General features: G+C 38.7%; 1 protein-coding gene across 4 annotated transcripts in view; it reads right to left on the reverse strand.

Annotated features, from left to right (window-relative positions):
• Nucleotides 1-12396, reverse strand: part of ALCAM (activated leukocyte cell adhesion molecule) — a 115284-nt gene that overhangs the window by 71326 nt on the left and 31562 nt on the right. For 3 of the 4 annotated variants that reach the window (XM_077174399.1, XM_077174397.1, XM_077174398.1), the window contains exon 1: nt 5425-5515. The exons of the other annotated variant lie outside the window; for it this stretch is intronic. In XM_077174399.1, coding sequence (XP_077030514.1) covers nt 5425-5506 — 82 coding nt within the window. In that variant the 5' untranslated portion in view covers nt 5507-5515. Of the gene's footprint in view, nt 1-5424; nt 5516-12396 lie in introns of those variants that run through there. 4 annotated transcript variants of the gene reach the window in all.

Here is a 12396-nt window from a genome sequence, read left to right on the forward strand (position 1 = left end):
AAGGCCAAAGTACACAACACCTGCCAACATAATTGCTTGTTTCAATAAAAATACTTAGATGATCTATTTTTCAGTGAAAGTAAAGGTTTTTAAAGATCCCTGCAGACTAAATTTATCAAAAGACCTTCATGATTTTCCTTATATTGATGTTTTCATAAAATGTTGTTGGATTGAGATTCAAAGAACTCATTGCTGTCTAGGAGCAACATCACATATACACATATAAAATACACATTCACATATAAAATAGAGGCCACACTGAGCAAAGATGAACAATTTGGAACATTCTCCTAACAAAACACAACCGTCTTACCAAAGTATACGCTGCATGCATGAGTTGCTCACTTTGTCTGCTTTAAACGATTGAAGCGACCTAGCCTAAGTCACTCCTCTGCAAAATGCACAATTGAGAAATGATTCTTAGCAAATGGGGTGGGGGAATGCTGAATGGGAAGTCTTAGTGCTCTGCATGTGTCATTCATACTAAACTGCCTTTTTATGAAAGTGGACTTGTCTGTACTTGAGAATTCAAGAGTCACATTACATGTCTGCAGAGACCCTGGGAGGTTTGGTTACAAAAGCCAGACATGGTATTGTGTATTCCCTGATGACAAGAAGTCAGCAGAGCCTATTACATCACTTCAAAGTGGTCAAGCAAAGGCAGGAAACCCCCTGACGTTATCTGATAAATTGTTTTGTAAGTTAGTTTGGCACCAGCGTGTCTGGTATCCAATACTTATGATACACAGCCTAGCAAGTACATGCTATTAGATTCCTGCTATTTTGTGTCAACAAGAAATGTATGCTGTGACAAAGACCTTTGTAGTGAAGTATGGGAGGAGAGAAAAGTCAGAGGGGAACACTACATTTCCCAAATAAGTAAGGAAACCAATGAATTGTGCTAGGATTGACTATTGCTAACAAGCTACCATTAGGGAGAGAACCTCACAGTTCAGAGCAACTCCAAGCATATCACATTTCACTACCAATACCTAGTTTTCAAACACAATTCATTGTTGGACAAGCCCCCCAACCAGGGTATCAAAAGATCTTTTTTTTCTTTTATGATACATTTCAAGCAATCTTCAGGCATATCCAATATCAAGACTATGACTGAAGAAGGGAAGCAAAGGAAAGACAATAATCCAGAGAGTGACCTATTTCACAGAATCATCACAGAGTAATTCAAGTTGAACAGGATCCCAAGAGGTCTCTAGCCCAGCTCCTCTGCTAAAACCAGAGTCAGCCATAAGATTGCATGAGACTCCTCAAGGCTTTATGTGGGCAGATCATAGAATCATAAAAGCCCCTCCTCTGTGGCAGGCTCCTCATCACAACTGCTCCAGTTTACCCACATCTGTCTTTTGTCTACAGGCCCAAAATCAGGAGCAGTATTCCTGATGTGGTCCAGGACTACCAGTTCAAGGGAGTAGCTGCTTCACTTGACCTGGTGCTCTTCTCTGTTGGTGCAGACCCAGACAGCATCTGCTGTCTGCTTCAAGGGCACGCTGCAAGCTTGGGGGCAGCTCATCTGTTGAGACCTCTGGGCGATCCCAGTGAAAACTCAAGGAAAAAAGGTTCTGAAGACTTGGGCTGCCTGAGGAGTTCTTACCTGTGTGCACTGTCACTCAATCTGTCCTGTCCAGCAGCAGGCCAGCATTTTCCTTGCTTATTCTTTTACTGCCCATCCAGTGGCAGAAGATTGCCTTGTGGTCCTCAGCATCCCTTTCCACTTTCAGCTCCAGGTGAGCTTTGGCTTTCCTAACACAATCACTGTGTGCCATGGCAACAATTCTGAATCCCTTCTTCGCAGCCTGCTGCTGCTCCCACCTCCCCATCCTGCCCACTCAAAATGAAGCTCGGTTCTTATCTACCTACTTTTTTTGTTGACTAAGAGGCAGAATGCTCAAGAAAAGGAAGGAAAATATCAGCATGAAGAACTTGCCAGATAACTTGAAATTCTCTCACAATCTTGAGCTCCATCATTTCATGGTTGATTCAGTCATTGATTACACCACCATTTTCTATTTGTTCATGAGCTACAGATCAGGAAAATATTACCCCTAGCTGGCCCATTAGTGTAAGTGTTAACAAAAAAAGTAATTCCAAGTCCATTTCAATATCAATTTTAAGGTATTAAGTCTGGTATAAATGGTGGATTTTGTGAAAAAATGGATTTAAAGTGCCTCTAGACTTTGAAGTCTCTTAGTACTCAAATGATTTGGTTTGCCTACTTTGCTCAGTCATAAACTTGGGACAGTAAGAATTCAGATGTAGAGTTGCATTTGATACCAGTGGTCACTGTACCCAGACTTATGGCAGTAATAAGCCTTTCAATGTCTGGAGATTATTCCAACTATTAGAAAGATAATATAATATGAACTTCCAGGCTAAGAAATAGTTCTCTATTGAAGCTTATGGCAAAGCACAGGAAAATAAAGCTTGAGCTGAAAAATACTCCCATCAGTATTTTAGCTCTTTTTACTTAGTTTATCTAAAGCAACCAGATGCGTGCAATGAATAAAAATGTCTATTTTGCAGCATTTCAGCCAGTATGAGAAAAATATACACTTGAGGACACAAATATTGGCAGAAGGAATCCTCTGCCTGAATTTGGATATATGGTAGTTTTGTAGGTCATGCTAAACTTCAAAGAACAAATATAAAAATTGCCCAATTCTTCTTTTTAATAAACAGCACTTTTGAACAAGAAAGGCTAAAGGAGACTATTTTTTTCACAGTTAAAGCACTCTATAACTACTTCTACTATTAGCAAAAGGCTTCCCCCCACCCCCATGTCTAGACAGCAGTTTTTTATGTGACAGAGACCAAGCAGCCCAACCTAGCTGTCAGGCAGTAGAAGTAGCATCAGTCTTTTTTAGCAGTGTCCTCCATGATACTTTTTTTTGGATGAGGCTTCCATTTAACATATTCAGCTGTATCTGATGTAGATGACTGTCTGCTAGGACGAAGACAGATGGCCCCTGTATATTATCCTGTAGGGGAGTTGCATTGATTTTGCAATACCACCTATTCACTGTTTCAGTTCACAGTCTGGCATTTTTGTCAGTACTGGCAGTTATTTCTCATTCTCCCTCTGAGAAGAACCCCCATCTATCATCCTGCTGGATGAAAGCCACAATAGGTTTTGCTCATCTACAATAAACACTGTCATATATGGAGCCTGGTGTCCTATTGAAACAGAGCTTATGTAAACATGGTGAGCTGTGTACGTGTCCATCCATCAGTTGAGCCCTAATTATTTGGCCTGAAAATATCTTGGAGTTGATACACAGCCACCAGCCTCAAGGTTCTTCAGTACTTACAATTTTCTCATTTAACAGAGATAAGGACTATAAGGAAGCCCATACTTAATTTAATTTCTTCCCCTTCGGATAAATTAATTCATCTGGCTGATTCTCCTTGGATGTGGGTCAGGGTTATTGTGGATATGACCTCAAGGATTCAGGAGTTTGAGAAGGCAGAAGGGAGGTATGAGATAGGCAATACAATACAGAGACTTTCTTCTGCCTGCAGATGAGCATGTAGACTTGGCAATACATGTTAACCACAATATTCTAACCAATATGGTCAAGATGAACAGTAGCAAGTCCTGAGCTGTACTTTCTGGGAGAGACTGCCCTTGACAAATATAATCAGAAAATTTTTGTAAGAGAGGTCTATGGAAAGGGGATGTGATATTTATTTAGCATATCTCCAAGTTAATTCAACCTTCAAATCTATTTTCTCAAAGATTTCATTGACCCACGCTCTTGCAATCCCACATTGTGTCCAAGTGGTCTGGCCAACATACCTTGTGTGCGACATTGATTCCAATGAAACATCCTGTATTATCATTCCTACATAAATGATTGAGGTAACGCTTGTTATGGCACTGTCCTTTGCTTCCAAGTGTTGCTTACTTCAGCCTTCATAAATCTTGGGACAGGTTGCTGTTTGCTGGCTATTTCTCCTTGTTTATTTGAAATATGTTTGTTTTTCCTTCATGAGATCACAGGAAGAAAAAAAAAATCACATAGATGATACTCTGCAAACCTTGCTGTCATCATCCTGTTGCCAGCAGAAGACACTGTGCTCTGAGTATTCATCTACGTTGAGGTCTCAGCCTTCTGGTCTGGACATAAATCACGTTCTTCAATGTTACTACCAGGAATGGTGTCCTGGGAGCAGTAGTGTCTCAGACTACTCTGTGTCTGCTGTTAGCAAGACAGGCTTTTCTTACAATCCTCATCCTGCTCTTTCTTTTGGTGCTCCCACAAAAACACAAACTTGTATAAACAGCTCTTTCACTGGTATAACATTCATACAGTCTTCATAAATGTAACTAAATTCAAAGTATTAAGACCAAAATGTACAATTTTCCTTTCAAGTTCACATAACTGTTACAAATAACCAAGACTTGCCACTGTTAAAATCAGGCTTTGTTACATTTTTGTTATTTTAAGGGTGTGAATAAGTTGTAAGTGAGCCAAGGCTTAACTTGGACTAACAGCTTCTTTGAAAAATCCCAGAACTAGAACCTGCCTCTTCACGCTCTCCTGAACACCTGTAGAAGAACTTCAAAATCTCCTTCCATCCCTGGAAGCATTCAAGGGATGATTCTTTGAGCAGTATGTCTCTTGGAAGGTCCCCCTGCCCACAGCAAGGGGTTGGAATGAGATCATCTTTAAGGTCCCTTCCAACCCAAACCATTTTGAGTCTATGATACAATCCAATATCCAAAAGGCATCAGTACCTGTGTTTATGTTATTATCTGCAGTGCCAAGACAAAACCCCTCCATGCTTACTTGATGGGCAGGTGTTTAGAAAAGGCAAAAAATCAGTCCTCCCATTGTCTTTCTGAATGAAACACACAACCACTAGCTGTACACACTAGCTACACATAGCTGTATTAGTACATAAACATGTCATTATCAGTACACTTGCAAAGACTTATGATAATGTTTAAGGCACAAAAACTTCACAGCATTTACATGACATGGTTTCCATGTTTCTTGCCCAGTGCTTACAATTGCCTATAGAACTTGTACCTAGACCCCAAAAAGCTGATTAGTTCAATTAAGCTAAAAAAAAAAAATAAAAAAAAAAATAAAGCATATCTCAACCTTCACTTGACATTAACAAAAGTGTTCACATGGCACAGTTCCTGGCTTTCCAAGCCAGCAGAGCCTCTGCAACACAACTGATTAATTAAAGAGCTCTGAGAAGTTAACACTGAAGGTTACTGATTAATTGCATGTTAGAGCTGCCTAATCAAGTACCCAAGGCAATAAACAAATACAAAGATATATTATACACTGATTAACACAATTATTTATAGTTTTACTTTTAACTGGTTGCCTGCCATACAGCAGTCTGAATAAACCTGAATAAACACTGGGGAGGGTGATCAGGATCACTTACTGTATTTTCCCAGCTGGCTATTAGGGCTGTTTTCCCTGGAAGTGAAACATATGATTATGAATCCTTCTTCATGCATGGTCATCACATGGGTAGCCACACCACAATAATTTATCATGTATTTCTGAGTGCTACTGGTTGCTATGTGTGTCTCCAAGGGCTGAAATTCAGCATTGCAAACAGCTGCTAACCATCATTAAGAAAAAGTAAGCAAGCTGCTCTAAATGCTACAGCCCTATTTGAGGACAAGATTTACACCTAGAGATGATCAACAGCTCTTTCTCTTATTCACATTCAGATCTAATGGGAAATTTTTCATTTCAGACATCTTTTCTTCTATGTATGAATTTCCAGTCCCAGACTGCAATACTTCTTTGTCTCGTAAGGCTATTTTCATGGCCTCCTCTAAATCTATCATGTAACTCCTTTCTTCATATCAAGAGATGAATACTAAAGTGTGTCCTCACTCCATAGTTCCCATGTTATCCATATATATAACACAAAATAAAACATTTCCTTGCAAGCACTGGGACAAGTTTATTCACTGTTAGGGATGTTATTTTGAAGGAAAAGCTGCAGGAAGGTTCCTGAAAGAAGAAAACTCTGGAATGACTCCTTTCCCCCCAAGTCAATGAAAACAACTTTGTCTCCTGCAGAAATGTCATCAGTTCTCCTCTAAGATATGCCAATTCTGTCTGATTCATACCAAGAAGCCAATGAACAGACTCTGCCTCTTTTGTGTTCACCGTCCACCTCTCTACTCCGAAGAAGAAAAACAAGAATAAAAATGAAAGAAAAATCTGTCCCTCACAAAAGGCAACCATTACTGAGCAAGTCATTCCCTGATACTTCCCCCAGAACTCTCATTATGCCACACAAAGTTTTATTAGCCCCTTTAATGGGCAGAGCCCTTTGTTAGCCTGCTCTTAATATAGTCAGCAGTCCAAGTACAAATGTTCATTCTTGTCCTGTACGACACTTTTGCTATAAGCCCCTTATACCTATTCAGTATGACCACAATCAAATCTGCCATTAAATTACTTTCCAGCTATGAGGGACAGATCAAACTTTCCTTCTGTAACTAAATAGCCCCATTTCCCATCTAGTTTACACTGGTTTTAAAAACTTCCTAACACAAGACTGGTGTAAGACAAGAGGCTCAAGCCCATTGTGCCAGCTAATCCCATGTCCTCTAATTACACACATTTGACTGCTTGCAACAAGATCCACAGCCAATCATGAAATTCCCTTTTTCCATCTAGTTGGTGTTCATGAGATCTGACGGCTCTGGCGCACTCATCTTCCTACATCCTCAGATAACTACTCTTTGAAGTTGTTCAGGGGAGATGAAAATATAATAGCCTCAGAAAGGGTTGATCAGCATGAAATAAAAGAGAAGGTCAAAAGCTGATTGATGCAACCACTAAAATTGTAATATTAAGATTCAGTCAATTTACATTGTTAAAAGGCACAATTTTCATACTAGTACCATTTATTTTTTCCATATTAAAATTACCATTAGAATTTCTCTTTAACCTTTTTTTGTTTTTTTGAAATCTGGTTGCAATTACAATCAATCAAGAACAAACCAACCCATTCCTTATCTCCTGAATTATGGATCCTGTGACATAAGTGTAAATTATACATTCAAAAATCTGTCTGTCCTTGTTTCCAAAAGTGGTTAATTACATAACATTTTAGAGTTGTCTTTTGGAAGGCTAATTTTCATAAGAATCTTTAAATGTACAACAGGTTTTTTTTTTCCTTCAGAAACAATTTCTGCCCAGCAAAAAAGAACAGAGGGAAAGTCTTAAGAATATTGAGCTTCATTCACCTATTTACCAATCCTTTAAATATTAACTTCATGCATCAACACCATTTCTCTAACCAGGAACTCTTAAACCCACTGTTTAACCCATGTAAACACAGATCTCTTCAGCACCCTGGGCTTCCAAATGTTAAATGACAGCATGTGTCCCCTCATGAAGTTTTAGATCAAACTTGAATCTGAAGCACCTGTTCTACATGTGCCACACATACAAGCAATATGCTAAAGCAGGCACTGGACCTTCAGTAACTGTTATCATTCACTGAATAAACCAACAGGCAGGCAACAGCTGCTTGTGAAATCTGTTGAGTGGCCATCACTCTTAAAACAGAAATATATCAATCCTCAGCCATTAAAAAAATAGATCTCACTGTATGTTTGCTAAAAGTACAGATTCAGAGATTATATGGGGGGTTTTCCTTATTTTCTCTCATATACTGGTACTTAGTCTCTACTGTATTGCAAGTTTAACTGGTTTTGTCAATTTTGACAGAGAAAGGTAAGCTAATTCCATAGTAAGCAAACACACTTACTTCTTCCTTTAATCATATAACAATTTTAATTCCAGTTCATTGTTAATTATCTCCCAGATTTTTGTGACCAATAAAACTCTCCACCAACTTCTTCCACTTTTTCCCTGACACTGTGTTGCAACAAAATTTCCTCACATAGTTTACACCTACTTTGTCATAGAGTATTCCAAAACTAACTGGAGGCAAACATTCCAACCATTCACACAACCAAAGCTCTTTAGAAAACCTCTACCAGTATGCCCTGTAGCTGATAGAAGTTCTCCTAGCATGCCAAATCAATAACATCCCAAAACACTCGGGTAAGAGTTCACAGCTTCAGCAAATTACACCCAGGTACTGCTGAAGGGAAAACCTGCAGTCAGGAGACTTTGTTAAGAGAAGAGCTCTTTCCTCTGTCAGTACAACCCTGGAAAGTGTGTCAGATAGGGCTCATTTCTATTTCAAATGTCTAGTGACACTTAGTAGTTTCAAAGCACTTTTTAAGGGCTCGTTTCCTAGAAGCCATTCACTTCCAGAAAAAAAAATAGTGAAATAATTGAATGAGTACATTTTACACAGACAACTGCAAATCTCTGTATATTTTTACTATTCTGGGGTAGAGAATCACCCTGAGCTCTTGAACTGACTTGTTTATCCTGACCTCACACAAGTTCCCCCAGCAAACCTGCCTGGAAAAACCCTTAACAAGAAACAAATTTGGTGCTCATTTTATGATGCATAGGAGAGAGATGTGCACTAAGTTTTAAGCTGCTCCACATTTAATATCAGAAAAGTTTATTATCCCTGTAGCACATAATCAGGGAAAAAAAGTAGGTAAAATAATCCCCTGCTTAGAGGTTTGTATTAAGAAGATGGCAATGGTATTTAAGAATCAACACAAGGCACACTGCATAAGTAATCTCAACAATCTTAACAGCACACACAGGCTCCTCACAATCCTCACCTGAGAAACAGCAATGAGGTTGTCACTGTTCTCCAACAAAACCATACCTTCTTAACAGCCTCCAATGGCAAAGCCCAAATATTATATCTGAGAAACATTCATGATGACATTTACATGCATCAGAGGGAAGAATTTTGTGGAAGGCTGTTTATGCTAAAGTATTTAGGTTTTGACATTTCCATGCTGAAATTTCAAAAGAGCATACCTGTGGGTGTTTTTGATAAATTATATATCATAAAGACAAGAGAGTTATTAAGGAAAAAGATATTGGTGAGCAAAAGATTTTTGTTTTTCATTAACCAAAAATGACGTGAAATGTAAAATTATTGAAATCAGTGTACTGTAACCTAGAACTAACCCCATAACCTTCCTCCTGCAACAAAAGATCTAATTATACACCTTGCTATGAAATTTAGTTAAAATACCCTTTGAACACAAGATTAACTTCAGAGCTATGCTTACTGTGTCACCGCTACATCGCACCTGTGCAAGTGCTGAGTGCTCTAATTAAAGGTTTATAGGATGTATGACTCAGAGAGTAACCATCTGAACTCCATATAGGTGATCAGGACAATTACTCTTGTGCAACAGCACTTAACACAATGCTAAAAGCACACAGAATTTAAGTGCACCATTTCAGTTGTCTTCTGTCCAAGCAGTGGGGCTACTGTCAGGGAAAACAGAAAATCAGTGAGCTTTTTCAGCTTTTTTGCTCCCCTCCCATTCTTCTAATGCTGGTGCTAGACCCTCACTACAAGCTAGAAAGCATTTGCAATTTGTAAAATAACCTGTAAACAAACAAGGAGAGCAGAAAAATCCAAACAACATGGCATCTTCTGCAATGGAGGACTGAAATCATGACAAAAATCCTCCTGTTGTCAATGTAATTTATTTCATTTTCAATTTTAAACCAAGTGTTAGTGAGTGAGAAACTTCCGTTGATCAGGGAATCTTTTGCAAGCCTCCTAAATGCCCTAGATAAGAGGCATGTTTGTGAGCAAACTGCTGCTTGAACCTTTAGAAATCTCAACTTTGTCTTTTTTCCTTTTTTATGTTCAGAGGACTGTATACTGATGGGTTTGTACAAGCTAAAAAATACCCAAACGTTGCCATTGCAAACAGAAAAGCTCAGATATCTTTGTATTCAAATGTCGGCCAGGTGAGCAAAGCAGCGCAGGGCCAGAGGCTCCCCATTCCCACCAACCCTTGGGCAGCTTCACACGTGCTCCAGCAAAGCACAGGCACAGTTCAGGCACAGCTCCCCCAGCCAGGCTCTGCTCCCAGCAGGATGTTTGGCTGGTGGATGTACACTCCATGCTCTACCCCCTGCCCTTTTCCTTGGCCTATGGATGTGGACACAGAAGGGAGGCAGGGAGACCACAGATTACAGCAATAACCCTAATGGGGATCAGGTGGGAAAAGCAGGAACACAGTAGGAAACAACACATCCTAGCAAAAGGAGGTGAATAAAAAAGATGAGGAAATGCTGCATGACAGAGCTCAAATATATAGTCTTTGAGACTAAAAATCATTAAAAGGCCTCCCCCCTTCTCCATGTCTTCACATTAATGCTTTAACCCCACTTGAAGAAAAAAAAAAAAAAAGATGACGATCTTACAGATTTTTACTCATAAAAGTATGATCCATCTGGGTCTTTGAGCTTTATGTGAACAAGAAATAGCTCCAGCTCTGGTTGGTTCAGACTTGGGATGGGAAGAGTTAATAAAGAAAAAAATTGGGAATTGTAGACGCATTGAACTAATTTTTTTTTTTTTGTAATAAACCATAAACTAAACCTGCAAATTTCTTTGCAATTTAAATTGCTGCTTTGTCAATGCAGCAGTGAACATCTTAGCAGGACCACTTTATCCTTTGTGAATTCCCATAAATCTGACTTATCAAACTTCCAGACTTAGCATAAATTAATATGGAGCAGATTTACAGGCTTAAGAGACTTTTTTCCCCCAATTTTTAGATACTTGATAATAACTGCACTACACTTTTTAGTACATGACATTTTTATGGGGTTTTTACATCATAATTAAAAAAAGAAAAAAAAAAAAGGAAATGCAAAATCTTCTCTGGGCTGGACTGAAAACTCCTAAGTATCAAAAGAGCTAAGCAACCTAAAATTTAATCTGTGACTCCACATTTTTAGAATTATATAAAAATTGCTAGCATGTTCTCACACTCAGCTCATATATTACTGCCTTTACCTGTTTAATGCTTCCAGTTTAATGTTATCTTGCTTGAGTGCTTCTTTTGGTAGCTCTACTAATTACTGCACACTTTTTAACAAGGGAACCACAAAAACAGATTCACAGCCTTATCAAACAGAAGGAATACTCAGGCCTACTTTAATTTGAATAATATGGGAGAAAAAAATCCCAAATCTTCTTACCTGTCTTTCTTAACAAACCACACACTTTTATATACTTGCGATTAGCCAACTGCAATCACACAAAATTACAGTGACTAAACACAAACGTGAAAATTCCAAACTAGGAAAGTTCTCTCCTAGTGCTTGGAATAGCCCATTATGCAATAATTCTCATTTCTAATATTACATAGGAAAGAACTCAGACTCTGTTCAAAGCAGTAATATGAATATATATTTAAAGTTTTATCATGCTAACTTGCACGAACTCAAATCATTAAGAAGCTGACAGGAATTTCCTGAGCAAGTTCTGCATCACAAAACCTACTGCTAACTAGGAATTTTAGTTTTGCTCCAATCTTAAGATTATATTAAACAAATGGCTTAGCCATTTAAAGTTCTATGCCAGGCTTCTTGTGAAGTCAAGTAAAGTTGAATGGCATTTCACTATGGTTACCATGAAAAAGAAAAGATCTATTGTTAGAAACACACAACCAATTCAAATAGATGGTTACTCACAGCCATTTGTAGCTACAGTAAAAATTCAGAGCTCCTTTTCAGAAAGTCAGACCCTGTTTAAATGGTGGTTTTGCTTCTGTTTTTGTGGACGGTTCTCAACATGTGGCAGGATCCTGAATTTATTTACAGCTCACTAAATTAATTTGAAAACTGCTTAGGATAGAAAAGTTAGAGGGGAAAAAGAGTGGCATTCTATTGAGTTGGAAGCCCAGTAACAGTATTTGAGAGTTTGCTTCCCTTTTCTGTGTGACAAGTGCATCCCCCACTAGGCATATTTTGCTCCAGCCCTCCTGATTTGAGCCAATAGAGGACAGAAAGGCTGCCAGTTTTTTGTGTGCCAGAAAAGCTGCTTCAAAGTAAGAGAAAGTGTTTATCTCCTGGTCTCCACCACCAAATTTGCCAGATTCTAGACACACTCATGTTCAGAGATAAAAAAAAAAAAAAATCCCTGTTATTTACTGCTACCCTGCCCTTCAGAAGGGCTAATGAGTTCTGCAGTCACCATCAGCCACACAGCTGTACATGCTGCAAGGCAGGCAACAACAATGACTACTAAATGAAGACTGATGACATTCTGAGGGGAACATTTCCAAGAAAAATTTCCCTAATCAAATTAAGCATTGTGCACATAGATGAGATTTTATTTTTAATCACTCGTTACTGTTTGCATTCGAAACCCCACATTGCTGCACAGCCTTAGAGAAGTAGAGCAACTTGTAGTTACTTGGATGCACTAGAAGAATAGGGACAAAGCATGTCAGGTCACAAATATTCT

The sequence above is a fragment of the Agelaius phoeniceus genome, chromosome 2, assembly GCF_051311805.1.
Source record: "Agelaius phoeniceus isolate bAgePho1 chromosome 2, bAgePho1.hap1, whole genome shotgun sequence".
In the NCBI taxonomy this organism is placed as follows: Eukaryota; Metazoa; Chordata; class Aves; order Passeriformes; family Icteridae; genus Agelaius; species Agelaius phoeniceus.